Source organism: Anser brachyrhynchus (genome assembly GCF_964034855.1).
Source record: "Anser brachyrhynchus genome assembly, chromosome: 2".
Lineage (NCBI taxonomy): Eukaryota > Metazoa > Chordata > Aves > Anseriformes > Anatidae > Anser > Anser brachyrhynchus.
The window spans coordinates 48,569,365-48,597,237 of record NC_137695.1 but is presented as its reverse complement, the minus strand read 5'-3'; the positions used below and the strand labels follow the sequence as shown (position 1 = coordinate 48,597,237).

The following is a 27,873-nucleotide window of genomic DNA, read 5'->3' as shown; positions in this document are numbered from 1 at the left end:
GGAGGGGGAGGGGGAGGGGGAGGGGGAGGGGGAGGGGAGGGGAGGGGAGGGGAGGGGAGGGGAGGGGAGGGGAGGGGAGGGGAGGGGAGGGGAGGGGAGGGGAGGGGAGGGGAGGGGAGGGAAGGGAAGGGAAGGGAAGGGAAGGGAAGGGAAGGGAAGGGAAGGGAAGGGAAGGGAAGGGAAGGGAAGGGAAGGGAAGGGAAGGGAAGGGAAGGGAAGGGAAGGGAAGGGAAGGGAAGGGAAGGGAAGGGAAGGGAAGGGAAGGGAAGGGAAGGGAAGGGAAGGGAAGGGAAGGGAAGGGAAGGGAAGGGAAGGGAAGGGAAGGGAAGGGAAGGGAAGGGAAGGGAAGGGAAGGGAAGGGAAGGGAAGGGAAGGGAAGGGAAAAGAACTATTGGCTGAGGATACATGGGTTGTCTGGTCTGGAGGAAAGAAGGCCAAGAGGCAACCTCGTAGCTCTCTACAACTTCCTGAGAAGTGGAGAGGTAGGCGCTAGTGCTGCCGCACACATCACATCTACATCACATCTGCCATTCTCAGACATTTCCGGGTGTCTCAGATTGCCCTCTGGGTGGGCACCAGATTCAAGCTTCCTTGTTTCCACTGCCCCTTGTTCCTTCCCTGCCCTGTGCTCCTGAGGGCTGAGCTTGGAAATGCACAAGTGTTTCATGTCTCAAATCTCGTGTCTGTCGTTGCCCTGTCTGTTCAGGGGAATATATCTGTATGTGTGTGTGTGTAATATATAGATGTATGGGGAAAATATATAAGGGGAATGCACCCACACATATTTAAGCTTGTCCTTAGTACCAGTTATGCATTTACTTGGAAACAGTTTTCTTAGGTGGTATTGCAGACTAAAGGCCTGGTTCTGAGAGAGGCAGAGAGCTTACTACTATTATATTTTGCTTGGCACTTACTAACTTCCATGTGCAGGGACTCAGTATATGCTTGGATTAGGCTCTAAAATAATGAAGTAGCTGCTTTATACCATATTTGTCTCTATTCAAAGCCTTTTATCCTTCACTTCTCCTCCTTCACAGCATTTCAGGAAATTACATATTTCTTTTTGACTTAATAGTTGTTGTAAGCATAAAACCACCGAGCGATTTTAGTTCGTTATCACAGTTTCTCCAGAACAGTACGATTTACATTTCTTTGTCGACCACAAGAGGTTTAGCTAAGTGATTTCTCTTTCCCATTCTCTTTCTGTAAACCCGTTTGTGTTAGCTCATGTCTTATATTTATTTTACATTTTGCTTAGTTTCTAGATCATGAAGCTATTCTTTACAGCCCCAAAAGATCCATGTAATGACTACAAACGCAGATACTTGTATTATGAACCGGACTCATTGTGTGGCACTGATAGGATCTTTTCTACTGGTTAGCTCTATCAGGCAAGCATTGCTAGTGATCTCCTCTGTTCCATCCCCTTAAAAGCCTGAGGATTTACCTCCCTAGAAGCCTGTTTCCATAGCCTTTCAATTCCTGTTGATTCAATTGAGGCTAGGGCTTATGGAGTATGATCGTGTACTTCAGCACAGTGTTTATGAGACCAAATGGGGCTGCAAATTCCTGTCAGGATGTAGAATTATTCAGCAGCCTAATTTTTATTTCGTGTAGTTGTACGGGATTGACTTTGGAGAGCTAATTCTCTTGTAGGGAAGGGGACTGAATAAACTGGAGAGCAGCTACTTGTTCAGAGCTTAAGCTAAACAATTCTGTGTCAGTGTAAGCTACTGAGACTGCTAAATGCATTAAATAAAAGTGTAAAACAAATTACGCAAAAAGAATTATGCACTACAAATCAGATTACATGCTTTCCTTTCAAACATCCTCATTAAGTAGCTGTTATCTGCTTATTTACTTATCTTTACTTACATTTGTAGATGCTGATATCCATGTTTACTCTTCACTTGGTGAGAAAGCAAAGGGGATATGAATTTATATTTTATGAAATGTTATATTTATTGAAAATTTTCAGGAGGACAGAGGAAAAAAGGTTTTTTTGTGCACATTTCCTCAATGCCTTCTGTATGAGCAGTAGAAGTGGCTAGCAGGAAAACAATAATAAAATAATGAAGTTTTGTTTGGGAGTAATGCCATAGGATAAGTAAAATAGAGGTAGGTAAATCTGGGGTGTTCTGTTTTATTGCATGATGCAAATATCACAGAACTGTTGAGCATATAAGCACTGTGCCATAGAAACACTTTTACTCAGTACTTTTGCTATGAAGTGAAAGTGCCTTTATAGAGACCAGGCTCTAAATTCCTTAGTGGACAAGGCATATTAGATATTTGCCACTCACAATACAAATTGGAAACTGAGATGGCTTATACCTTCCTTTTTGTTGTTATCTGTGAAACTCTGCTTTCCCATTTAGCCAAGCATCAAGCTTCTCTTCCCAAACAAAGCTGGTAATGCAGTGCTCCACCAACAAAAAAAAACCTGTGACCTGATGAGTTAGACCAGCTTATTCGACTGCAGAACACCTTCCAGGGAGCCTTCTTTGGCAGTCAGGAGCATTGGTCTGAGAAAAAGAGGTGCAAAGTTATGCCTACATGTGGCAGTCTCCAGGTCTTCTGAGAGCATGCTGGAGCTTCTGGCAACAAAGAAAGTTAAAGCAGCCTTCCACTGCTGAAAATGGAATAGTCATACATATCCTCTTAGCTGAAAAAATAAAATGGCTAGCTACTATGCTGGCCTATCAGGTAAAGGTGGAATGAAGAAAGATCAAGCAACCTGGAGTTGCAAATTGGGAAGAAGGAACTTAGAGAAGCAAATTCCACAACTCTACAGGCCCAGATCACCAACATCTTCATCACCTTTTTCTTTTCCATTGGTAATGAGGTTCCCACAGGTCTGTTGCCCTTTGTACATACAGTTGTGAGCAAAGCCATCAAGGCAGGCACTAGGGTGATCCTGCAATACACGGTATTTATGTCCAGACTTGAAGTGTCAGATATCCAACGTAATCCAGGTGCAGGGTAAATTAGTTTATGTGGTTGTAGTGCTTTGGCTGACGTGAAACCCATTGTGGGTCTGCACAGTACCACTTAATAACCCTACCCCTATGGAGTTTTGTTATATGTAAGTTGCACTGGGAAGTTAGAACCAAGTGAGAATGGTCATCTACTGGGAACTCTAAAGAAGCCCTGGATTCTGTAGAGAAGTCTTACACACCCTCTGAACAAAGCCCTTGGGTTAATTACCTCCTAAATTTCCATTTTAAAATGATGAGATAGTGCAGCTCATGGAGCCTTCCTCACAGAAGAAGGTTGGGTGGTAATGGACTGCAGTAGCTTTAAATTCCTGGTCATCTTTCTGATGGTAATGAGATTTACGATATAGGGGAAGAACAAGTTGGAGAAGAAACCCATGAGGATTGGAGTGTGCCAGAGGTACTGGGATTTCTTCCCCTACACCACCCTTCTGAGTCCCCACCTGGAGTACTGCATCCAGCTCTGGGTCCCCCGGCACAAGAAAGACATGGACCTGTTAGAGCAGGTCTGCAGGAGGGCCACAAAAATAATCAGAGGACTGGAGCACCTCTCCTGTGAAGAAGGGCTGAGAGAGCTGGGGATGTTCAGCCTGGAGAAGAGAAGGCTCCAGGGAGACCTTTTAGCAGCCTTCCAGTACCTAAAAGGGGCTCATAAGGAAGATGGGAAGAGACTTTTTACAAGGGCGTGTAGTGATGGGAGAAGAGGTAATAGTTTTAAACTGAGAGAGGGTAGGTTTAGATTAGATGTTACAAGGAAATTTTTAACTCAGAGGGTGGTGAGGCACTGTCACAGGCTGCCCAGAGAAGCTGTGGATGCCCCATCCCTGGAGGTGTTCAAGGCCAGGCTGGATGGGGCTTTGGGCAACCTGGTCTGGTGGGAGGTGTCCCTGCCCATGGTGGGGGGAGGTGAGCTAGAAAATCTCTAAAGGTTCTTTCCAACCCAAACCATTCTATGACTCTATGATCTGGCAGAGGGATTTATTGTTTGTAGAACTTGGAGAATAATGTGTGCTTTGTGAGTAACATGATGTTCTTTTGCAGCATGAAAATAACTGCTCAGAATCAACCCTCTGTCAGTAGCACTGATGCTGTAAAATGAACTCCATAGCTTTATTTTATCCTGATATTTCTGTGTATCTGCTGGCATTTCGGGTAGAACAATGGTGAACGGTTTGGCAGAAGCAGAAGGTGTTCTGAACACAGGAGTGCTTTCTCATGGAGGGCATCAATTGTACATTTGCTAGCACAATAAAATACCTGCTAAAACAAGTAGTAAATAAATTACTAACCTGAGCATCACCCGAAGGCCTGGATTGTTTTCTTAACATACTGTTTTCTTACCTACTTTCATTGCCCCAAGAGCTCTCCTTACTCAGTGTTTTTTATAAACCTGTTGGGTCAAAAACCTCTAAAGAGGAGGCACGGTTAGAGCTGAGCTTCTTGTGTTTCTGTCACTGAAGCAGTTCTTTCTAATGTTATGCCAGAATCTGTATTTGCAACCTCTGGTCCACCATTGTTCTCCAGCAAGTCAGTGCAATGTTTTCATCTTTTACACACAATTGTTGAGTCTGTCACCCTACCTCTTGCACCTGTTCCAGGGTTTTTGGAAAGGGCTGTGATTTCTGAAGGGTTCAATGTGATTGTTGAAGATATTGCACGTAATTGGGACAGTCATATTTTACTTGATTTTAAAGCCATCATCTTCACAGTGAAATTCCCTCATTGCCACTGTGTCACTTAGACAAGACCATCAGAAATACAGATATATAGAGAGCAAGGTCTTAAAATTCTATCACCATTGCTCTGCGAGCTGCCTGAAGTAAGAGAAATGAACAAACATGTTTAGTGAATTTAAGGGTTTCTCTGCAGAATGCAACAATGGCAAGTCAGGGCAAGGAGAAGTGGGATGCTGATGAGATGAATTACAGAGATTCCTTGGACTATTTTGGGTCATTTTCATCCTCAGAAATTTTCATCTTCATTTTCAGTAGGTCAAGAGTGTGAGATCTGTTACACCAAACTGCCAAAATTTCTGCTGTCACCTGATTGAGGAAAAATATCCAAGCCATCTACTGCCATTCCAGCAGCCAAAATCAGCAACGTTTCCACCCAGAAGCTCTGACTTCGTCCTGTCAGCTTTTTTTAAGTAGGTTAATGTTTTTAGTACAAGCACCTGCCTAGGAGGAATTCAGAACAGATGTCATGAAATTGAATGGTGTTTCAAAATGGTCTTTTATGTTTAAAATAATATAAGCACATGAGGGATACTTTCCTAGTTATATTATTCATTTTCATATTTAATTCAGCAAAAAAAATAATTTTTTAATTTACTTCAAGCTGCTGCAAAATTTCCAGTTCACCACACCTGAAAGCTGCAAAATGTATGTGTCACTTGGTAAAGACTACACAGAATAGAAAGGCTCTGGGATCTTCATCTCCAGACAATGAAGCTTATTAGTTGTGAAAATGGAACATGTATACTGGGCAAGATCTGGAGAGCCTTTTCATTTAAGAACGTGTCTGGCAGACAGGATTCCCTAATTCTGCCCACAGAACAGAGGACAGAGAATGCTCACTGCGTTATGCAGCAGTTAATTGCATTTTTTCCCAGTGTTCAGTATGTGGCACTATGCCTCGTTGGAGCTCTACAGTAGAGTTAAAAAACCCTCTCTGTTTAAAGGTCACTTCACAGAACAGTTCTAAAACTGCAGCCTTATTTGTATTGTGCTAAGGTATTTGTCCCTGTGCATATGCACAGAAATGGGAGAAATGGGAGTGAAGTTCAGCCTGGGAAGAAGAGGGGGTGAGGGGAAGGTGTTTTTAATTTTAGTTCTCACTATCCTACTTTGTTATTAATTGGACGTATATTAATCTTCCTTGAGTCAAGTGTGTTCTTCCTGTGACAGTAATTGGTGAGTGATCTCCCTGTCCTTATCTCAGTCCATTAGCTTTTCCATTTTAGTTTCTCCCTGCCTCCTTCTGAGGAGGGGGAGTGAGAGGGCATCTCATGGCCAGTCAAGGTTAGCCCACCACAGGTAGATTATCACGGGTTCAGCTGGGAACAGTTACGTGTCATCCCTATTTTTCCTATGTGGTCTCTGAGCTGATTTGATACCGTGCTCAAATGGCTGAATTTTAAGATTTCACTGATGTCTTAAAATTTGGAGTATGCTTTCATCAGAAAATGGAAGTGATGGAGCCTAAGTAGTAAAAAACTGGCAGAACCTACAAAGTTTAGGCAGAAAAGTTTTTCCCTACAGAATTATCTTTTCTTAAAATAAAAACAGATCTTCGTGTCCAAATTGTGTTTTATTTGTTTAGGTCTATTAAACCTTTGTTTGGTTACAAGAAGACAGTATGCTTGTAAAATGTGCTTTCATAATCAGTTCTTGTTTCCAGAACGTCTTAACAAGGTACCAGATATGAACAAAGCCTAGCAATGGCTAAAGTGAACAGACTTCAGATCAAGAGCTATACTTTAGAGTCCAAGGTGGTTAGATTGCATATGGAGTACTGTTTGATCCTGTTAACTACAAACATGGATCAGTCTCAAGATTTTAAAATTAAAATGTGTTCTGTCTGCACTTGCTTGGTCAGTGACCGAGCCATGCTAACAGGGTACCTTTGATCCTGAGTCCTGGCAGCCACTAGATGATGAAGTTTCTATCCTTCTATGAATCATACATGAGTTTGTTCTAGGAGATTTTAAAATTAATCCTTTTTCTATCCTGTTTAATCAACCAGTGTAAGAGACTCAGATATGGTCGTGTACGAATACTGAACTTTGCTACTTATGGTGGTGTTAGTTGCCAATCTGAAATATTTCTTTCCATGCCTTTAGATTGCTGTATTTCAGCATAATTAATCATCAGAATCCAGTTTTTTTAAATATCTACTTCAGTCACGATTATGCATCCACAGCTGGCCTAAGGTATAATGTGAATGGTACTATCAAATGCAAGTGACAGACTGTGTAGTGTGTTAAAACAGCATTGTTTATTCCTCTCACCCAGGAAATTAAACAGATTATCTCATTTCTGTTGCCAAAATTCTGGCAGCATGAAAAAACAAATGAGTTACGGTGTCTTTGCAAGTCATGGAATTATGATTCAGGTGTTCCAGTGGATCTGCATCACTGCAGTAGGGAAAGCAGTTTATAGCTCCTTCTCTAATGCAGATACCAGTATCTTTTATTTCTGATCTATCCTACTGGTTTTTGCGATTCCATTCTTAGCAGTTTCCCACCCAGATGACTAATATACTTGATTTAATACAAAATGTAGCATTTATACTCCTGACTGGAAATACGGAGTTCAGACTGTATGATGCCACTCTCGGCCCAGTTTCACATTCAGATGTTCATGATGATTTGCTGGGGCACTTTTCCTAGTAAAAGGGTGAGTGTACCTCTTCTTATGTATCTTTTTGGGCCATTTACAGGTTTGTATGAATGGTTATTAGATATATGTGTTCAAATAGATTTTTTTTTATCAAGTGCCTGTAGGTTTTAAATGAACATCTAGGCTTTTTTATCTTCTGTATGAAATCCTTTACAGAGAAGATAAAGTGTTTGTATAAAGATGCGTCTTGCTCCTTTCGTTAGATTTAATTAGTCAACACTGGATCTTATGCATTTTCTTTTTTTTTTTCTTGCTGCTGACATTCTTTCTCTCGTGTTTCGTAACTTATTTGTGTATTGACCTGAAGAATATTCCAATTTTCTCTATTTAAAGAGAAGTTTCCCTTTGAATTCAACATGATTTTAGTTTATCATTAATGTCATTGCATAGAATACCTTTTAATTTTAGACTTTTGAGACTGTATACTTTATCCATGTTTGTAGTTAACAGGAACTGTAGGGAAAAACCTTTCTGCCTAATCCTTGTAGGATCTGCCCAAATCTTTTAGGTTCTTCCATTTTTTTACTGCTTAGGATCCATCAGTTCCCTTTACTTAAATACACTTCGAAAGTGCACTCCAAATTTTAAGATGTTTGTCACATCTTCAGGCTTGCTAGCCTGAACAAAATTCTGTAATTCTGGGGAGAATGTAAAAGCAAGCATTAGTTCCTCTCATTTGTCTGTTTTCTAGCATGGCTGTCTTCATCTGCTGTGCAGTTGAAATGTGCAAATAGTTCACAGAATAAAATAAATTCTGTTTAAGGACAGTGAAAGCTTGTGGAAGTGCAGAAAAAGGTTATTTTATGCTATGGAGATATAGATAAGGATCCCATACCTTAAGGTAGCTTGTTGGACCAACTCTCTGATTTCTTAAGAATTTCACAGTGATAATGCTTTCACTGTACAGCTCTGGCAAGTGCAGATAACTCATAATCTGCCTAATGGAGCTATTTGTATAGCTATGGACAGATGTCAGAATAATTAGTGTTGAGTCAAGTTATTTGACTTGTTCATTTTACAAATTGAATTATTTCAGCTAATTGTGCAGCATGGCATAGATGTGGTGAGGGAAGACAAGAAAACTTCCTTTTTTCCTCTACTAAATTAATGAAATTGTTAAAAGAAAATGTACATTCAGGATGTGCCAACAATGTCCAGCTTCACATGCTGAATTTTGCAACTACCATTGCAGTGTGACTCTTCCTGTTTTTGCTTTGTTGTTGTTGTTGTTGCTGGGTTAACTGATGCAGCATCTCCCTGTAGCCCCAGACTACTCTGGAGAAGGCTATTTCAGCTTTTCTGATCCACTGTGAGGAGCCTGTCTTTCTCCGTTAGATGGGGACATCTCAGCTAGGTGCGTAAGGCTGTGCTCCTGCCTCCTGTAACTGATGAAGAAATGAAAAAAAAAATAAAGGATTGTTCTCAATTTCAACTTCTTAGATTACTGCCTTTTCTAAGTGTGCTTAATAGGTTATTTATAATAAAGTTTATTGATAGTAATTACAAAAATACATAAAATTCAACTCTTTGGAGTTACACAGAAAATATTCTGTGTGAAATTAACCCATCTCCCCTTTGTCCTTTGTGGTATACCCTTTACTAGTTTATAGTAGTTTGTGCTAATTTACATTCTTTTTTTTTTTTTCCCTTTGAGTGTTTTGAGAGTAAAGCCAGCACCATACATAGCAAACAAGTTGTATTTACATGTCTTCATGATTTTTGAAATCTAGATTAATTCCAGAACTGCTTATCAATGATGTCTCTACTCCAGAAAGTTTGCAGAAGGGTGCTTTAGGTGCTTCTGGATTAACCAACGTTACTGTCCCACTTTCATTCCTTACGGAACAACACTCTGTGATGTGAAAGTAGGAAAGCAACAGGCAGAATTCAGGCCCCTGTTGTGCTTGGAAGGGTACAAATATGCAGAAAAATTGTTCTTGCTTAGAAAACTTGAAACAAAAACTTGAAGAAAAGCGTGAGACAAATGCTGTCCATGTCTTTTATAAAGATACTTTAACATAGATTGGAGAGTTGAGGTACAAAGTCTTGGATCTGTATTGCTGTGGTTGATCTCTTTCCAATTTTGTGTCCAAGCTGTAGTCCCTTGTTGACCTCACTGTATATGTCTTGGTTTATAGTTTGGTCTACTTGTATGCATGTAGAATAGTTCCTTTAGCAAGGCAATTTGAATGTAGATATTCAAACACTGCTACCAGAAGTAGTCTAATGCAACCCTTAGAGTTATGAATGCTCTGCCTGCATGGACGAGTATCAGACTGCAAAAATATTTGATGTGGACAAACTCAGAAACTAGTCCCCCAGATCAGGAGAAGTCTGCTTTTTTTGCTAAGATGTGTGTTTTATTGTTTCCGTATCCTCCTAGTCTCAGTTTCTTTTTTTTCTTTTTTTTTTTTTCCATTTGTCTATTGCATCCCACCTGTTCTATATTGTTTAAGCCCCTGGGGCAGGTGCTGTCATCTCATTATCTCTGTCATCTCTTCAGGTTTCCACAGTGTCTGGCAGGGAATCCAGGTTCTACCAAAATGTAGTAAGTGTAAGGGTAACGTGGATTTCCTGAACGTTTTCATCCAAAGCATTAGCTGTAATACCACCACATGTAAGGTCAATTGCATGTGTAAGCTTTACCATTAAAATAATTGTGTACATAGTAAATTATAAATAATGTCACAGTAAGCTGTGGGCACTGCTTTGGCAGTAGGCAGCAATGTCAAGTTCCAACATGTCTCTGACTGAAAATGGCTGAGTGCTGCAGAATGAATTCACTGACTCAACTCTCTTTGGACTTGAGAGAAAGCATCTTGTGTTCACCCTATTTTATGCTTCATGTCTGCGACTTCAAATTATGACAAAGTAACCTGTGCTCTGTCAAACTGTGTTTGATTTCACAAGGAAAATTTTAAAACTTTAATTGCTAAAAAGCCTCGTGGCTTCCTTTTGCTGCCATAGTATGAGTATAATAAACCTCCAGAACTTTGTAACTTAAAGCACAAGTTCAAAAGAGCATATTCACAAAATCACAGAGTAGTTGAGGTGGGAAGGGACTTGTGTAGTTCATTGAGTTTAACCCCTACTGCTCAAAGAGGTGTCAGCTAGAGACAGTCTGTCAGCATTGTGTCCAGTTGTGATCTGAATATCTTCAGGAATGGAGAGCCCACAGCCTCTCTCAGCAGCCTGTGTGACCACCCTCATAGTACCAGTTTCTTCTTACATTTAAGAAGAATACCGGAAATGCAAGAATTTCCTATATATTTGTGCCCATTGCCTCTTGTCCTTTCACTGGGGACCACTGAAGAGATCCTGGTTCCATTTTTAGTGCCTGCCATCTCATACACATTGATCAGATCACCCTGAGCCTTCTCTTCTCCAGGCTGAACAGCCACAGCTCTCTTAGTCTTTCCTCATACATTGGATGTTCCAAGCCTTTGATCATCTTTATGGCCTTTTGGTGGACTTTGTCCAGTACATCCACGTCTCATTTGTACTGGGGAGCCCAGAATTGAACGTGGCACCCCAGATGTGTTGCACCAATATCCCACCTCCCTCAACCTGCTGACAGCAATCTTCCTAATGGGCAGTCCTCCAGGACCCCCATTTCCTTTCACGGTTCCTAGCTGATTGGCACCCAGCTTGTACAGATGCACGGGGTTATCCTTTCTTATTCTTTCCCAGGGGAAGGACTTTGCATTTCACATTTGTTGAACTTCTAGAGGTTCCTCTTGGTGCATTTCTCCAGCACGTCCAGGTCCCTCTGAATGTCAGCACAACCATTTGATGTATCAACAGCTCCTCCTGATTTCATATCATCTGCAAACTTGCTGACTGTGTACTCTGTCCCATCACCCAGTCATTAATGAAAACATTAAAACATATTGGACATCACTATTGACTGCCCTCCAGTTGCACTTTGTGCTATTGATCAGAACCCTTTGGGCTCAGCAGTTCGGACAGTTTTCCGTCCGCCTGACTGCCCATTTAATCTAGTCTGTATTTCCTCCGTGTGTCTGAAGATTCTGCAGGCATCCCTGTCATTGCTAAAGTCAAGATAAAACATCATCCCTGTCATTGCTAAAGTCAAGATAAAAAGAATCCACTGCTCTCCTAGTCCACCAAGCTTGTCAACATCACAGAAGGTTGTCACGTTGGTCAGGCACATTACCCTCTTCATAAATCCCTTCTGATGACTCCTAGTCACCTTCTTGTGATTTCTTCATGTGATTAGAAATGTTTTCCAGGATTATTTATTCCATCGCATTCCTGGGGATCAAGATGAGGCTGACTGGCCTGTAGTTCCCCAGATCCATCTTGCCCTTCTTGAAGACAGGAATAACATCAGCTTTCTTCCAGTCCTCAGGAGTCTCTCCTGACTGAAAGATTGTCAAGGGTGGCCTCAGAATGACATCAATCATCTCGCTTGGTACTTGTGCATGTACACTGTCAGGTCCCATGGACATGTGCATGTCCAGCCTGTTCAGGTGTTTCCTAGCCTGATCCTCCTTCATAAAGGGCAAATTTTCCGTGCTCCATACTTTACCTTTGGTCTAGAGAGCTTGGGATTCCTGCAGGCAAGTCTTAGCAGTAAAGACCAAAGCAAAGAAGGCAATAGATACCTTGGGCTTTTCCACTGTCACTAGGTTCCCTGTGCTATTCAGCAGCAGGCCAGCATTTTCTCTCCTTTTCCTTCTGCAAGCTGATGCACGCCTGCTATAGCCCTTCTTGCTGTCCTTCATAACACTCATCAAATTCAATTCTAGGTGGCCTTCAGCTTTCCTAACCATTTTCCTGTATATTCCTCCTGGGTTCCCTGTTCCTCCTTCTGGCCCGCCAGCCCTGACCCCCAAGCTCTTGACAGACTCATTGCCATTCCCAGCCAGAGCCCTGTGCATTCCCCCTGCTCTCTCACATGCAGGACAGCTCTAGCTCCTTGCCATCCCAGTCTGTCATTCAAACTGAAACATTTATACAGCATATCTTCCACAGCATTTTAAAACAATGAACAACAAATATAGAGCCAAATTCTGTGTCACTGTACAGGGAAGAGTGTTTTTATAGTCCTTCCCACACCTATGTGTCTGATCAAATGGTAGGAATGTCAAATGGATGATAACGTACCATCATTTCTGGAAGTATTGGCTTTTAAAGTTAATCTTAAATGGGATGCTTTTCAGTAGTCATGTGCATACGTTAAATAACCATGGCATGCAGAAAGTATTTTAAGACCCACATAATTCTGAAATACCCTTTAATATTCAGCGAAGGTCATGGTACATTCCATGCACATAAGATCAGAAACAAACTTTCTAATGCTATTTTACTTCTCAGTATAGATTTCTGATTGGGAGCCCACATTAATGTCTTTTGTTTTTCTGTTTTTCTGTAGGGCAGTTACAGTGGCACAACAAGTTTTTTCATGCCATTCCACTGACATCTCAGTCCTGGTCTTGGGCAACCGCTTCACAGAGGTGCCAGGAAGAATGATAATACAACTTTATACACATGCTTATCTTTTAGCTGAGATTTCCAAAACAATTGCTGCCAACTAATAATGTATACTGTTATGAATTATGGAATCTGGAGTGTTTGTCTTACAAAGAATGAGGACAAAAAAAATTACTTTAGGAGCTGAACAGTCTAATGTCCAGAATCAGCCTATTAAACCAAAGGCAACATCATCTGTAACTGCTTCTAATATCAATTTCTATTTATCTACTGATGATCCCAAAAAATAAAAATAAAAATGAATAGATACTTCCTTAAGCTTTACATTTAATCAACATAATTTTATATTCACAACATAAAAAGCTAACCATCTGTAAGCCAGAGATTTTGTAATAAAAAATATACTTCCAGATTTTCACATTGAATTAGCTGCTTCTTGGAAGAAGGAAGAAGCAGATATAAGGTTAGATTCAAAATAGTTCTGTGAAATGTATCTGATTCCTTTATGCAGTGACTTGCTACATGAGGGAGAGGAGAAAAGCAAATCCTGGACTTGATGTCAAAACAATGTACATTACTTTTTAAATGTTGACTTGTGTAACAAGCAAGGCATGAAAACAGAAGCACAGTTCCCAGAGTAGCGGCAGTGAATATTTTATCTTACTGACAAAGAGCAACAAGAGAGTAAATTCTTAAGGCATACACTGTGCTTACAATGCACTCTCATTGTGACAGTAATGGTATTTGCAATCCCAGCTGCACTCAGGCCTGTGATATGAAAGCACCTGTTTCTCAGAGTGAATGTTGCTATCATCTGCCCTTTACTGGCCCTTAGTCAGAGGAATGAGATTTGGTCTGTTGTTCGTGTTGGCGCATGTAAAGAAATGTCCGAAAAACCTTTTTTGCCCTAAATTAAACTGGAAACATTTTGGCATCATTGGCTCTTCTGAAATTTTCTCTGTGCCAAAAAGTATCTTTTGGTGACTGAGCACCTTTTTTATATGTAAACCAGCCTTTTTCTGACTTCTTACAAATATACAACTTAAATGCCTTTCTAAAATTTTATGTCTGTATCTGAAACATAGAAGCAGGAGTACCACTGCAATTGCCGCAATTCAGTTGGATGTGGTTGGTAGTATTTAGCAGGTGACTCATGGCCTTGAGTAGCAAACGTTCACCACTTCTTTTTTGGAGATTGTTTTGACTAAGTCTAATGAACTCAGAGATAGTGAGTTGATTATGGATAAAGGAATATGCGTCTCTGGGAAGGTGCTCTAATTTTTCTTGGCACCCTTTTCTTCAGTATCCTCTCCAGGCTGAGACATGAGACTCAAAGGGAATTAGAGAATGTTGCTTATAAATTATGGAGTTACAACCTCATGGTTACCATCTTGTTATCAGTAACATTAGACCATCCTTCACACTTCAACTTTTTCTCCTGTCCTTTGTCAGCTTACAAGATTTCTACATTCTCTTCTTAAAATCATTCATCATCACTGCATCCATTCTCTGTCCAAATCTTTCGTGTGGAGTCTCAACACTCACGCCAATTTCTTGTTTCCTACTTTACATTTAAGCAGTTGAGGAAATTTTAGGTGATTCGCTAATGTAGTTACACAGTAGCAATTCAAGATATCCTAGTACTGTTTTGGAGAGACAGCCCTGGAGAACTTTGGTGGAGAGCTCTGGAAAAGGTGAGGAAACAACATAACAGGTGAAAAAATATGTTCAAGAGATCTGTGGATGATGGTGTGATAAAGGACATGTAAGCAGAAAGTGCAAACTGAATCCTGGAGTTACCCATAATGCTTGATTAGGTAAGGCAGAGTGCAGCAGCATATTAGCCTACTTAGCTGTCTGAGCAAAACTTCTTGCAGCAAGAATCTTTCACTTCACATTAAAAAGCTGCAAACTTCCCTTTTGTCTTGTAGCCTGACTAGAAAAGGAGGGTAAAATCCAGTTCCCAGCCCCTTGCTTTCTGCCACCCCTTTGAGATCAGTGGGAAAAAATCTATCTGATTTCACTCTGGTTATTTGTTCAGGAACATTTGTCAGGAAGAGGTCAGAGCAATCACTACCTTATACCTACCTCTATTAAACTGGGATCAGCTGGATTCGGCATTATCCAGAAGTAAGAGCAGCAAGCAGGTCGCCTCCAGCTCTGCTTTGTTCTGAGGTTCAGCCTCCCATTTCAGAAATGCTGCCAGACTGCAGGACATTCTTTCCACCTCTGTTAGTCAAAACCACACCAGAATCTCCCAAGGTTCCTGGAGTGATTTCTCTTCCAGACTGCCACCTCTGACAGCCTCCACTCAGAGGCAGGATGTGCACCTCCCTGCAGGAGATTTCTTTAGATTGTATGGCAGTGACCTAGGCATGACAGCACAGCTTTGCTACTTTTATCTACTGGTAGATATGCCCAGTATAGCTTTTAATGCATTTTGATGGGACAACAGTAGCAAATGAATCTCAGTAGTACACACTTTGTGCTCAAGCACCCAAACTGGCTTGGGTGCTGGCTGCAGACTTGATTCTCAGCTCCAGCATATTCATTGCTATTAGTAGCTAAACTTGGTAAATTTAAAATAGGAGTTACCAGCATTACTGCAGTCACATTTCTGATGGTACTGCAGGCATACATTTTATCCTCACACTTCAGGCATTTTTTAATAGGTATTTTAAATAGATGGGTCAAAATAATCAAAAAACATTTGCAACTAATTTCCTTTCTTACGTTGCTAAAATGTAAATTCCCATTAATCTAAAAGCCCCAATTCCCCTTCCCTAGACATCTGGGATAGAGCTTGAACCTGTAGAAGAGAAATTGCTGAAAATGTAACACTCTGGTTTTTTTCCATTCATTCAGTGACTAAACTACAGAAGTATGGACATGGCTTTCAACCTTACTGCAGTTTAAGTTCTTACTCTCCAGTGGGTATAGGGCGAATATGGTTCTAACATAATAGGGGGAAAAGTAATGTCATGGAGAAAAGTTTAATGAGATGAGATCGTTTTTCACCTAGCAAAGTACTCATTTTGTTGTCATTTAAAAATTCTGTTTCACAGACCAACTCTCCAATCAAGGACCAGATGCTCTTGTTTGAGTAGCCTCTACCTCCCTATGAACTCCACACATGTATTAAGAAATGGCATTACTCACTGGAAATGCAGATCCTGCGTTCAGCTCCTACTCCTTCAATAACTTGGAAAGCTTGTGTGAAGTGCAAACCAAGAAAGGACTTTTCTACAAAAAGGCCAAACTTCTGCACCCTGGGGAAGACTTGTGCTGCTTAGCCCGCCTGGATGACCGGACCAGGTTTGTGATCATCAATGTAGGTGGCATTAAATACAAAATCCCTTGGACCACCTTGGAGAACTGCCCCTTGACCAGGCTTGGGAAGCTAAAATCTTGCAACAATTATGATGAGATCATGAACATCTGTGATGACTATGACGTTAGCTGCAATGAATTTTTTTTTGACCGTAATCCGTGTGCCTTCAGGACAATCATGACTTTCCTGACAGCTGGGAAGCTGAGGCTGCTCAGGGAGATGTGTGCTCTTTCTTTTCAGGAGGAACTTGTGTACTGGGGAATAGAAGAGGACCACCTGGAGTGGTGCTGTAAAAAGAGATTGCGACAGAAAGAGGAGGAGGCAGCTGAGGCCAGGCTGTATGAGGGGGAGATGGTATTTAGTGAAACTACGCAATGTGCCTTCCAGGACAATAGCCGATTGAGTTTGTGCATGAGAAAGCTCAGGGATATGGTGGAGAACCCCCACTCAGGGATCCCAGGAAAGATCTTTGCTTGTATTTCAGTCTCTTTCGTTGCCATCACTGCAGTCAGCCTCTGTATCAGCACCATGCCAGATGTCAGAGAAGAAGAAGATCGGGTGAGTGCAGCTTTTCTCAGAGTAAAGTGTGTTTTGTGTTGTCTCCTTGGGGAAGGTGATAGGCAAAGTCACTCTGGCAACCATGCAGGTATTGTATTCGGTATTTATGATGTGGAGAGCTAGCCAGAGTAGAACACAGAAAGCATTATGCATTTAATATTGAGGGAAGACTGGGCCAAGCTTTGTCTTGCCAGCACATCTTTGCCAGTTTACACTAGTCGATAGTTTTATCTAACAGATTTGTTTTCTGTTATCGTGACAAGATGACAAACTAGCTGTTGTGGTTATCAAAATTAGCCTTGCTTGGGAGTTAATTCTTTGAAGAGCATTCAGAGTTAAAAGCTAACAGATCAGTTTTCCTTAGAAGAACTTTAACGTACCCCTTTTAATGAACTCTCAGTAACTCATTGTAAAAAACACATCTAAAAATATTTTAATGTTACAGGTGAGTTAAAGGGCAGGGAAGCTGAGGCAGAGATTTAACTGTAGAAACAGAGTAAATTTCCCAAGAATTTAGTGCTTTGTTTGTGCAGAAGTTCAGATTCCTAGAATTAGCTGTATGTAGGCCAAAGAGAGCTCATGCGAAGACTGATAAAGGAGGACTTTCACAATTGAACTCAATATATGCTGGAATGCAATCTAATGGGTTTGGGGTGGCAACTTTTGGCAGAGTTCGTGGCCTCTTTAGTTTTATTCAGATCATAGAACAAAATCATAGAATCATAGAATCATTAAGGTTGGAAAAGACCTCCAACTTCACCTGGTCCAACCATCACCATACCACCAATGTCACCCACTAAACCATGTCCCTAAGCACCACTTCCAACCACATTAAACACCCCCAGGGACGGGGACTCCACCACCTCCCTGGGCAACCCGTTCCAATGCCTGACTGCTCTTTCTGAGAAGAAATGTCTCCTCGTTTCCAACCTGACCCTTGCGGCACAACTTGAGGCCATTCCCTCTAGTCCTATCACTGGTTATTTGTGAGAAGAGGCCGACCCCCAGCTCCCCACACCTTCCTTTCAGGTCCAAGAAAGATCCTAAATGTCTGGGCTTCTTTTCCAGCCCAGTGATCATTAAGTGTGTTTGTGAACTTGACCTCCCAAGACAGTACTTCATCCAGCCAAAATCTGTCTATTAGTTGAATACTAAGCTCACGTTAAAGCAGATCTCATCTTGTGTGCCATCTCCTAGCTGCTGAATGGCTCGTCCCTCACTGGTCATTAACTGTCAGAAGACATTTAGTGTTTTGTAGTGTTGGAAGTAAAAGCATGCAGATGAAAAATGGGTCCAGCAATTCCACAGAGACTCGTGCTGCATTTGACTGAGTACTTTGTGTGCAGTTAAATCAACCTTTGCTTGTATGCTTAGGTTAGATATCAACTGAGTTGTTTGATTTGAATCATTAAATAGCAGCAGTTCATGCCAAGAAAAAAGAAAAAATATTTCATATGTTGCTTGATGGTTGATTCATTATGACACCTTTGTTTTCAAGGCTTTTTATCACACAAAATTTGAGGATAGTAGCTAAACTGGGTAATAGGTAAAGCTATACTGTCCTAATAATTAAAAAAAAAAAATTTCCAAAATGTATGCCTTTTACTCTAATTAAACAACGGCGCTCCAGTATGCTAGAATTTTAAGCACGGGGGGAATATTTTACTGTTGAAAACTGAGATATGTTTTATATTTAGAGGTTCCTTGCTTTAAATGAGAGCTGAACAATTGCTTTCAGAGTAATCTGTTAGAGTTTAGGCTCCTTACATTTTTACCAATGATCAGAACATAAATAGGGACTATTTACTAATAAAATTTCTTGGGAGGAGAAGGGTAATGAAGGGGATAGAGCAAACATATGAGAGAAGCATGGAGTTCTTGGTAAGCTGTGGCCATTAAAAGGAGCACGTTTTCATACAGGCAAGTACAAAATTGTACAACGAAAATGAAGGCAAACTTACTTTTGCAAAAGTGGGGAGTCTCTAAAAAGGATTTAGAGGACAAGCAATGGAATACAAGTTCCTTTTGCAGTATAAAATCAGAAGGGTTAATACAATCCTTGAATTTGCAAGCTTAGGGAGTAGTGATTAGAAGCTGAAAGATAATTTTGTGCCTCTATGCAGCATAGGTGAGAGTGACATTAGAATACTGCAGTCAGTTCTCACATTCACATTTTTAAATGTTGTTTTAAAAAGTGGAAGAGGATGCAAAAAACTATCAATATTAGACACCTGGAGAAAATGCCATACAGTAAGAAACTTGAACATTTCCATTTATTTAGATTATCAAAAGGAACATCAAGGTGACAATTAATCAAACAAGAGTCTTTTATTGGGGGAGGGAAATATATAAACTAAAAGAACTAAATTAAGCAGAGAAAGGATGTGTGGTTAAAAGCTGACTCCTAATAAATTCATATGGGAAACTAGGTGCCAATGTTCAATACCATGGTGATTAATTACTGGGGCAGTATGAAGAGAATTATTGGATTTTGTGTTTTTTGATATTTTGAGTTCTAAGCTCAGTGCCCTGCTGGAAGGTAGCCTTTGGCTAAACACATGCTAATTCGTTCAGAAATAAATTACTGATTTCAGTTCAAGTTGCAAAGGTGAATGCTTGTGATATAAAGGAGATCAGAGTAAATGATCTGATGTTTTCTTATGCCCTTAAATTCCAAAAGCACAGACCTTCTGCAATAAGCTTTGTTCTGTCCTTTCCACAGAGAAGGACTGTGGACAGACTGGAAGCTGATATTTTGTTTGAGATAAAGGTAATTCTGTAGCACACAGCACAGGTGAGGTATCACTTCTTACATAGCTTATTTCATGTCATGTTCCTGGCCCACTACTGAGCCAGAGCAGGTCAGCGCTCTGAGGTGTAATTAGTCATGCCAGGAGTCATACACAGTGACTGATTTTGGTCCTGCACAAATGGATGTAAATACTTGTGTAGATCTTTTCAGCCTCAGTAAAGCTGGGCAAGGAGTCAGGCATCTGCCCACGTGGAGTGGCTTGTAGGAGCAGAGACCTAAGTTACAGACTCCTTGTGTGTCGTCTGTACATGGCTTGGCAAGGCAAAGCAGCTCCTCAAATAATAGGTGTGGAGAGAAGAGAGCTCATTGAATTCAAAGGCATGTTAATCGTCCTGAGCTGTATCCTTTAGTACCTACTATAAAATTCGTACTCAGGGATAGCTCTTTGGTCTGATTTTACATTCTCCTAACAAGCAGAAATGTGTCTGCATCTCTTCTGGCTAAGGAACAAAAACAAACAGTAAATATTATTTCAAAGACGCGCAGTACTCAGTGTGTACATTTTCCAGGCTGTCTGGCTGGAGTTATTGTTGTTATGATTCTGTGTCAGAGCTGAAGCGGTAGGTACTCTGATTAACAAGCGGTGGTCTTTTCCCTGAGCTGGCATTTTCTAGAAGAGATTTATGTGCCACCTATCTGTCCTGTTATTGCTGCAGGGAAAGAGAGGACCTTATAATGAACTAAGTGTTCTGGAGAGCAGTTTTTCATACCCTGAGCCTTAAATATGATCCGAAGGGACCAGCTGTTACTACCAGTGATGTCTTGCAGAGGTGTAAGTAAATGTGGGATCTTAAAAGCCTTAATTACCAAGTATATGAGGAAATCATAGAATCATAGAATCACTAAGGTTGGAAAAGACCTCCAAGATCATCTGGTCCAACCATCCCCCTACCACCAATGTCACCCACTAAACCATGTCCCTAAGCACCATGTCCAACCTTTCCTTGAACACGCCAGGGACGGTGACTCCACCACCTCCCTCGGCACCCCCTTCCAACACCTGACTGCTCTTTTTGAGAAGAAATGTCTCCTCCTTTCCAAACTAAACCTTGCCTGGCACAACTTGAGGCCATTCCCTCTAGTCCTATCACTAGTTATCTGCGAGAAGAGGCCGACCCCCAGCTCCCCACAACCTCCTTTCAGGTAGTTGTAGAGAGCAATAAGGTCTCCCCTGAGCCTCCTCTTCCCCAGACTAAACAACCCCAATTCCCTCAGCCACTCCTCACAGGACTTGTGTTCCAGGCCCTTCACCAGCTTTGTAGTCCTTCTCTGGACACTTTCCAGGGCCTTGATGTCCTTCTTGTAGTGAGGGGCCCAAACCTGAACACAGTACTTGAGGTGCATTATTTTAGGTATCTGCCTATGTCTTTTCAAATACAGAAAAAAATCAATCATACATTTTGTTGACTTTATTAGCTGCTCCAGATGTTCTAAATGACAGTGGCAATGCCTAGTGTCAAGAGTGGGAAAGCATGCACTGCAACCATCTTATTCTCATTAATGGTCACCCTGATTCATCTCAAGTTTTACTCTTTTTGGAAGTAGTATCAGATTTCAGGTGCTGTACAATTATTAATAAAGCTGGCAGAATCAGATCCTAAACTACTTTTTACTTACCAAACTATGACATGCCTTCTATGATTTTTTTATCATTTAGCTTTTGTTTACTGATTAAATCAAATAAAACCCACCAATCCAGTGATGCACATGCTAACTGCTTCTGAAATTTTCAGGAAAGTGAAGTGGCTTAACCAAGTTGGGAATACATTACAGTAAAAGCTTTAAGAACACAGTAAGAGCTGAACAATCAAAAGACTTTAAGAGATTCATCTGAAAGCCAGGTGGTCATCATACTAGACTCTTCATTTTTCTTCTTGGAGAAAAAAGAAATTTCAACCATTTCTATCTGAAGAAAGCTTCTTTATTTTGTTAGACAATCTTCCTCATCACAAAAAAATACGGTGAACAAAGAGATTAATATCAGCCATTTTGTCCTGATTCACAAAAGCATTTGTAGGGCTGAGTCCCACTGAGCTCAATCATTTGTAGTGGTATTGTGTAAAAGCAGGAGAAGAAAATCAGATGGTACTTCCTTCTTCACTATGCTTTCTAATGCATTGGGAAAAGCTAGGCTAATTAAAGATGCTCTGATAGGAAGTTACAGTTCAGTAACCTTCAGCTGAAGAACGTTACAACAAAGAGAGAGACTCATAAATAATGAAGTTAATAATAGCTCATAAAGAAGCCTGAAACTATTTAACCTTCTAAGCTTAATTTGCACACTGTGCTTCGACTTTCATGAAGAGTAGATAAATTTTGAATGTGTGTTTTAAACAAAGTTGTGACTAAAGACTTCGGTTTGCAAAGGTACATGACAAACCTAATTTCAGACAAGGTTAAGAGAGTCTTGCATAACAAGTCATCAGGAGAAGCTGTTGATGTATGTATGGGCTGGATGATCAGGCAGTGAGGTGCATTGAAAACTGGTTGAATGGCCAGGCCTAGGCTGGTGATTGGTGGTGCAAAGTTTGGTTGGAGGCCAGTCTGGTCGGGTGTCCTGGTGGACACCAAGTTGAACATAAGCCAACAATGTGCCCGTGCTGCCAAGAAGGCTAATGGTATCCCGGACTGCATTAGGCAAAGTATTGCCAGCAGGTTGAGGCAGGTCAACCTCCGCCTCTACTCAATGTTGGCGATGTCACCCCTGGAGTACTATGTCCAGTCCTGGGCTCCGCAACAGAGTACAAGAGAGACATGGAGCTACTGGAGAGAGTCCAATGAAGGGCCATAAAAATTATGAAGGAAAGGTAGAGAGAGCTGGGACTGCTCAGCCTAGAGAAGAGAAGGTTCAGAGAGAGTCTTATTATTGATCCCTGAAGGGATGGTACAAAGAGGATGGAGGCAGGCTCTTTTCAGTGATGCCCAGTGACAGGACAAGAGGCAGCGGGCACAAAATGGAACGCAGAAGGCTTTGCCTGAACATAAGGTGACCTTACTGTGCAGGTGACTGAGCACTGGTACAGGTATTCCAGAGACCTAGTGGAGTCTCTCTCCTTAGAGATATTCAGAACCCATCTGGACATGGTCCTGGGCAATGTGCTGTAGGTGGCCCTGCTTGAGCAAGGGAGTTGGACCAAATGACCTTGACCTAGAGGTCCTTTCCAACCTCGACCATTCAGTGATTCTTTGATTATTAATGTTGATTTCTTTAGGTTTGTAGTCTAAATAGGTCATTAAATGAGGAAGAAATATAAGTATTCAGGGCCTCGGGGTGTCAGAAATGCCAAACATTTTGTTGAATGAATGATAGATACTACCTCATCTCAAAAGTCTTCCAGTTTGAGGTACTTCTAGGTGGGGAAAACTGTCATTTTTACATTAAGTCATTTACTGATTTCAGTGAAAAAGTATTGTAGAGGATTTTAACTCAGCGGCATTTGTGTTGCATAGATAATTTGTTTTCATGAATGAAAGTCTTAATAAAATTGTAGCTTCTGTTTTTCTTTTCTTTATGGAATAAACTGTTATAGGAATTACCACACAGTCAACATAAAACATGTATTTTAAAAAAATCCCATCTGGAATTACAGATAACTGTTTATAGCGTATAGGCACCAAGGGTGAGGTTTTATAAAAAGAATCTTAAGAAATTGAACTAACTTATTTCCCTAGGGATCATCAGAGAATGCTTTATACCATTTCCACAGCTCTGCTGCTTAAATGCAAAAACAATGAGCTTTGGTAATATCAGCAGTTAAGGCATCTGAACTGTCAGTACATCATACTGATGTACTCGTCTCGCATATTGCTAGGTTGCATTTTGTGTTCACTCTGGGCAGTCCAGGCCACAGCTAGCTGGGGGGTAGGGATGGAGGGGACCAAATAACTTGCTAAGATTTGTGACCTGCCTTTTCTACAGCATTGTTGTCAGTGAAGTTCCTGCAGACTCCTAAGATTCATGTTCAGTTTCACTTTCACGTAATACTCACAGCATTGCAGAGCTGTATTTTAACTATAATTGAAGTGTTCCTTTTTTTTTTTCATCATAAACTTAAGGTACATTTTCTGTTCAGATGGTGCTTACACTAAAATATTAACATAAACACCAAATTATAGGCTTTGAGAGCATCCTTTACCCACAGCTTTAGTCATCAGAAATATGCAAAAGTTTGTTTCAATGTTTGCATGCTCCATCTATTTCATGTAGTTTGATCTCCTGTTTTGTGTAGTCTGTGTAGGGTAGTAGTTTTGTGTAGTTCAGTTAGATTGTGAATGCTTTTGGACAGAAAGCCTGAATATGTTTGGGGACTTTATCATCACAAATAAAAATTGCATCTATAATGCTGTTCAGATACAAGTGCACATTCCTCATATGTCAGCCTGGGAGCTAGGTTTCTAAATAAGGATTATTTTTTTTATTATTTTCATCAATGAGACCATCTTAGTTCATGCAAGATGCAATCACTGTATGATATCGTTACTATCTCAGACTGAGAAATAGCTGCAAGGTTTCTTGTGGTGCAAGTCTGAGTCATCGTAGTGTAGTATCCCAGCTCCTATCTGACGGTCAGAGAAATTTGCTGTGCATGTTGCCTTTCAGGCAGCTGAAGGTTGACTGAAAGCGGTTGGAAATGACGAGGTTTAAAAAATAAAAGGGATGTTGCTTCTGTGGGTCACACACATACCTTTAAAGTCAAGGAATCAAGGACCTCTCCACAATGTTGAATTATGTGGGTTGTTGGTTTTTTTTTTTTGAGTTGTGTTCATCTTTTATCTAATTCCCATGAAATCTGCAAATAAAAGACTAACAGCAAAATGTTCTCTGCAAATACGAAGAAGTGGTGATAGTGCTGATAATGTCCTTTGACCACCACAGCACAGGGAACTGTGCTTCGCCTGTGATTCATCTGAATGGTACAGCCCTTAATGTAAAAGAAATATGTGTATTAATCTTTCTTTTGTGGATCTGAATCTAAATCTGTATTGGTTATCTGCAGAGTGTTTCTCTGCACTGTTAGCTGGGGGATGAAGTAAGAATTGGGTAAGATAAAATTCCTGTTGACTTGTTGATAACTTTATGATGTACTCATGAACTCTCTCTGTCTACAAGGTATCTTCTCATGAATAAATAGCAGGCTTAGGTTTTCTTTTAAATATTGTATAAATATACTGCAATATAACATTAGTGATAAATAATTAAACAGCTAAGACTCTTCCATAAAAACATTGGTAATTCTGTCACGTTACCTTGTATATGTTCAGTGCAATGTGTCTCACCCAGCAAAATGTACTCATATTTAGTTTCTTTTAAATTTCTGTGGTTCCACTGCTATAAATATCAATACCTACCAGTGGGCTTGTTCGCCAGATCGCCAGGTAAATCATCCAGGGAGTCTTTGAAGCAATCTCATGATAATAGTTGTGTGGTCTCAAGTCATATTTGTAAAATTAATACAGCTACTAAGTATAGCCGGGATTGTAATATTGTCAGGGTACAGCATAGCTTCTTCACCCCAGAGTTTGTGCCATTGCCTTTTGCAAGACAGCTTGTGCTGTATGAGTATGTTTAATATCGTCTTAATGTTTTGAAAGAGAGGAATCTTTCGTTGATTTGTAATAAAAATAAGGTCTGTGTATTCATCTCAGATCTCGAGGGCATGTTGCTGCCCATCCCAGAGGTTTTGAATAAAAGAAAGCAACCAGATTTTTGATTGGCTACATCTCATAGAAGTAGGCTGAGGTAATGAGCTGACTGGGCTGTGCACTAAAGCATTTAAATTTATACTTACATTTTCATTGCTTAGCATGTCATGACTGAAATGAAGTGTAGAAGTTCTTGAAATTGAGGACTTTTTATAGTGTTCATGGAGACATTTAAATTCAAGACAAATTAAGAGAGGAGTGGTATGCAAATGGGAAAAAAAAAGGTTAAAAATTTTGCAATAGCTTTTTAACAAAGGCTTAAGAAAGGGCTGAAAGAAAACTGTAGGGTTGATAGACTCTAAAAAGATAAGCATAATATTAGTTCCAAGTAAAACTATTAAAAAAACAATTCTAGTCTGTTCAGAAGATGACTCAAACAATATAATTTTATAAGATTATGAAGTTTTCTGGAAAAAAAATATCTTCTAGTGTAGGTACTTATACTTCTGTAAGATATTTAATTCAGTGCCTCATATCCTTCTTTAATTAAAATGCCATTTTTCAAAAACTTACCTCCAATATTAAATGTTTTACAAATTTCTATTAGATTTCAAAGTAGCAGAAAACTAACATGAGAAATCATCACCCAGTGACAGCGTATGTGGAAAGACTTGAAACTGTTTCTGGTTTTGGTTCAGAGCTGCTTAGGTGTTTTGTTGGTGGTTTGGGAGAAAATAAAAAATAAGTGCAAATTAAATTTACGCATAGCACAGAAACAACACGCTAGTCAGGTGCTAGAAGTACCTGTCACAGTAAACTGAACTGATTTGAATGTGGCCAGATAACTCTATGTTCGTCAGCAGAGACCACAACTTTATAAGTGAGTGTAAGTGAGTATGCCCAGGATGAAAGACTCTTTCAGAAAGTGAGAACGCAACAGAGGATTTGTAGATGCTGGTGAACAATCAGCTGTATGCAATTTCCCATGTGAGAGTAATTAACAGACAAAGCACGAGGCTTGAGATAGTGTCCAGATCCGGTATCCATTAAGCAGGTAAATTAGCAAAAAAAAAAGTGAAAAGAATTACTTAAAACTTGAAAAATCTGCTTTACAGTGAGATAGTGAAATATTTTTTAATGTGATAAACAGCAGAATAAGAAAATGCTTGTGGACAACAGTGAACAAGTGTCCAGAACCTGAAGGTAGACAAATCCATGCTCTAAATAGGATATATCACAGTGTTGGTAATTAAAACACCTAAAGATACTGGAGTACATCTTATGAAGATTTTAAATACATTCTGTCAGCCTTTTAAACCTCTCTGGGATGGCAGGATCCTGAACCTCGTCTGTCACTGACTGTATTGGTAGGGTGTCCTACAGAGGCTGGAGCATCTTACAGTCAAGGTTTAGTCTCAGTGCTTAGCTCTGTTCAGACCTGAGCTTGCAGCTTCAAGCCATTCAATACATCCTGAACTGTGCTTGGAACAGAAATTCCAGCACCTTTTTGAAAAGTTCACACACACACACAGAGTTTCTGTGGGCAGAAGCTGTGGATATTTCATCCAAGACCCTAGCTTGCTGCCTGTGTACACAGTGTACACAGAACTGTGCACGCAGAACTTCTGCCTAATTCTAAGGTAAGTCACCCAGTTCTGCTCTGCTTCAGCGTCACAGATAAACACCGTTGCCTTGGGCAGAAAGAAGAAATATAGAAGAGTGCAGGGCTCCACAGTGGTCAGATTCATCATGCAAAAAATTCACCCACTTCACAAATTCAGGAATACAGCTTAGGGTGTTTTAGTGCAAGGGCAATGCAGCAGCAGATTGCCAGCTGCGACTGAGCCACTACAGAGCAGGGGAGCAAATCTGCCCAGAGGCAAGACAGGCAAATCCTTCGCTTGTTTTCAGCTAATAGGATAAAGTGACAGAGAGGGTTAAAAAAAGCAGGTTTGGAAAAATACGTAAGAGAAAAAGAATAAGCTTGACTCTGTCCTTCATTCCTCCAAATTGAAAAAACAGACACCCCCAACTTCTATAGCAGGTTGCAGGGTTGCAGGAACCAGTAAAACTAATGTGGGTCAGTAAAATAGAACCAGCAGTGAGTGGGAGGCAGGAGGAGGAGAAAAGCCTATAAAATGGATTGAAAGAAAGGGAAAACTAGGGAAAATAAGCTTTAAAATGCTTTAAAGAATCAGTTGTTCTTTTTAATCCAATTAGCAAGTTACAAAATGTGTGTGTGAGAGTGAGAATAAGAAAGATTATCTTTTAGTGCTTGAAGCAATCTTGAAAAGAAGAAGAAAAGTATATGATGCTGGGCTTACAAGCTTGAGAAGTGGGCCCACGTGAACCTAATGAGGTTCAACAAGTCCAAAAGCAAGGTGCTGCACCTGGGCCGGGGCAATCCCAGACATGAGCACAGGCTGGGAGAAGAACTCACTGAGAGCAGCCCTGAGAGAAGGACTTGGGGGTTCTGGTGGATGAGAAACTCGACACGAGCCATCAGTGCACGCTTGCAGCCCAGAAGGCCACCTGCATCCCGGGCTGCATCAACAGGGGTGCCCAGCAGGGCGAGGGAGGTGATTGTGCCCCTCTGCTCTGCCCTTGTGAGGCCCCACGTGAAGTGCTGGGTCCTCCAGCACAAGAAGGATGTGGGGCTGTTAGAGCAGGTCCAGG

The 27,873-nt window shown here is 40.7% G+C and overlaps 1 protein-coding gene across 3 annotated transcripts in view; it reads left to right on the top strand.

Annotated features, from left to right (window-relative positions):
* KCNG2 (potassium voltage-gated channel modifier subfamily G member 2) overlaps positions 1–27,873 on the top strand; it is a 59,407-nt gene that overhangs the window by 17,447 nt on the left and 14,087 nt on the right. For 2 of the 3 annotated variants that reach the window (XM_080579200.1, XM_080579201.1), the window contains exon 2: positions 15,919–16,742. In XM_080579200.1, the coding sequence (XP_080435326.1) occupies positions 15,999–16,742 (744 nt within the window). In that variant the 5' untranslated portion in view covers positions 15,919–15,998. Of the gene's footprint in view, positions 1–4,984; positions 5,143–15,918; positions 16,743–27,873 lie in introns of all 3 variants that reach the window. The other variant, XM_080579202.1, reaches the window with a different exon arrangement.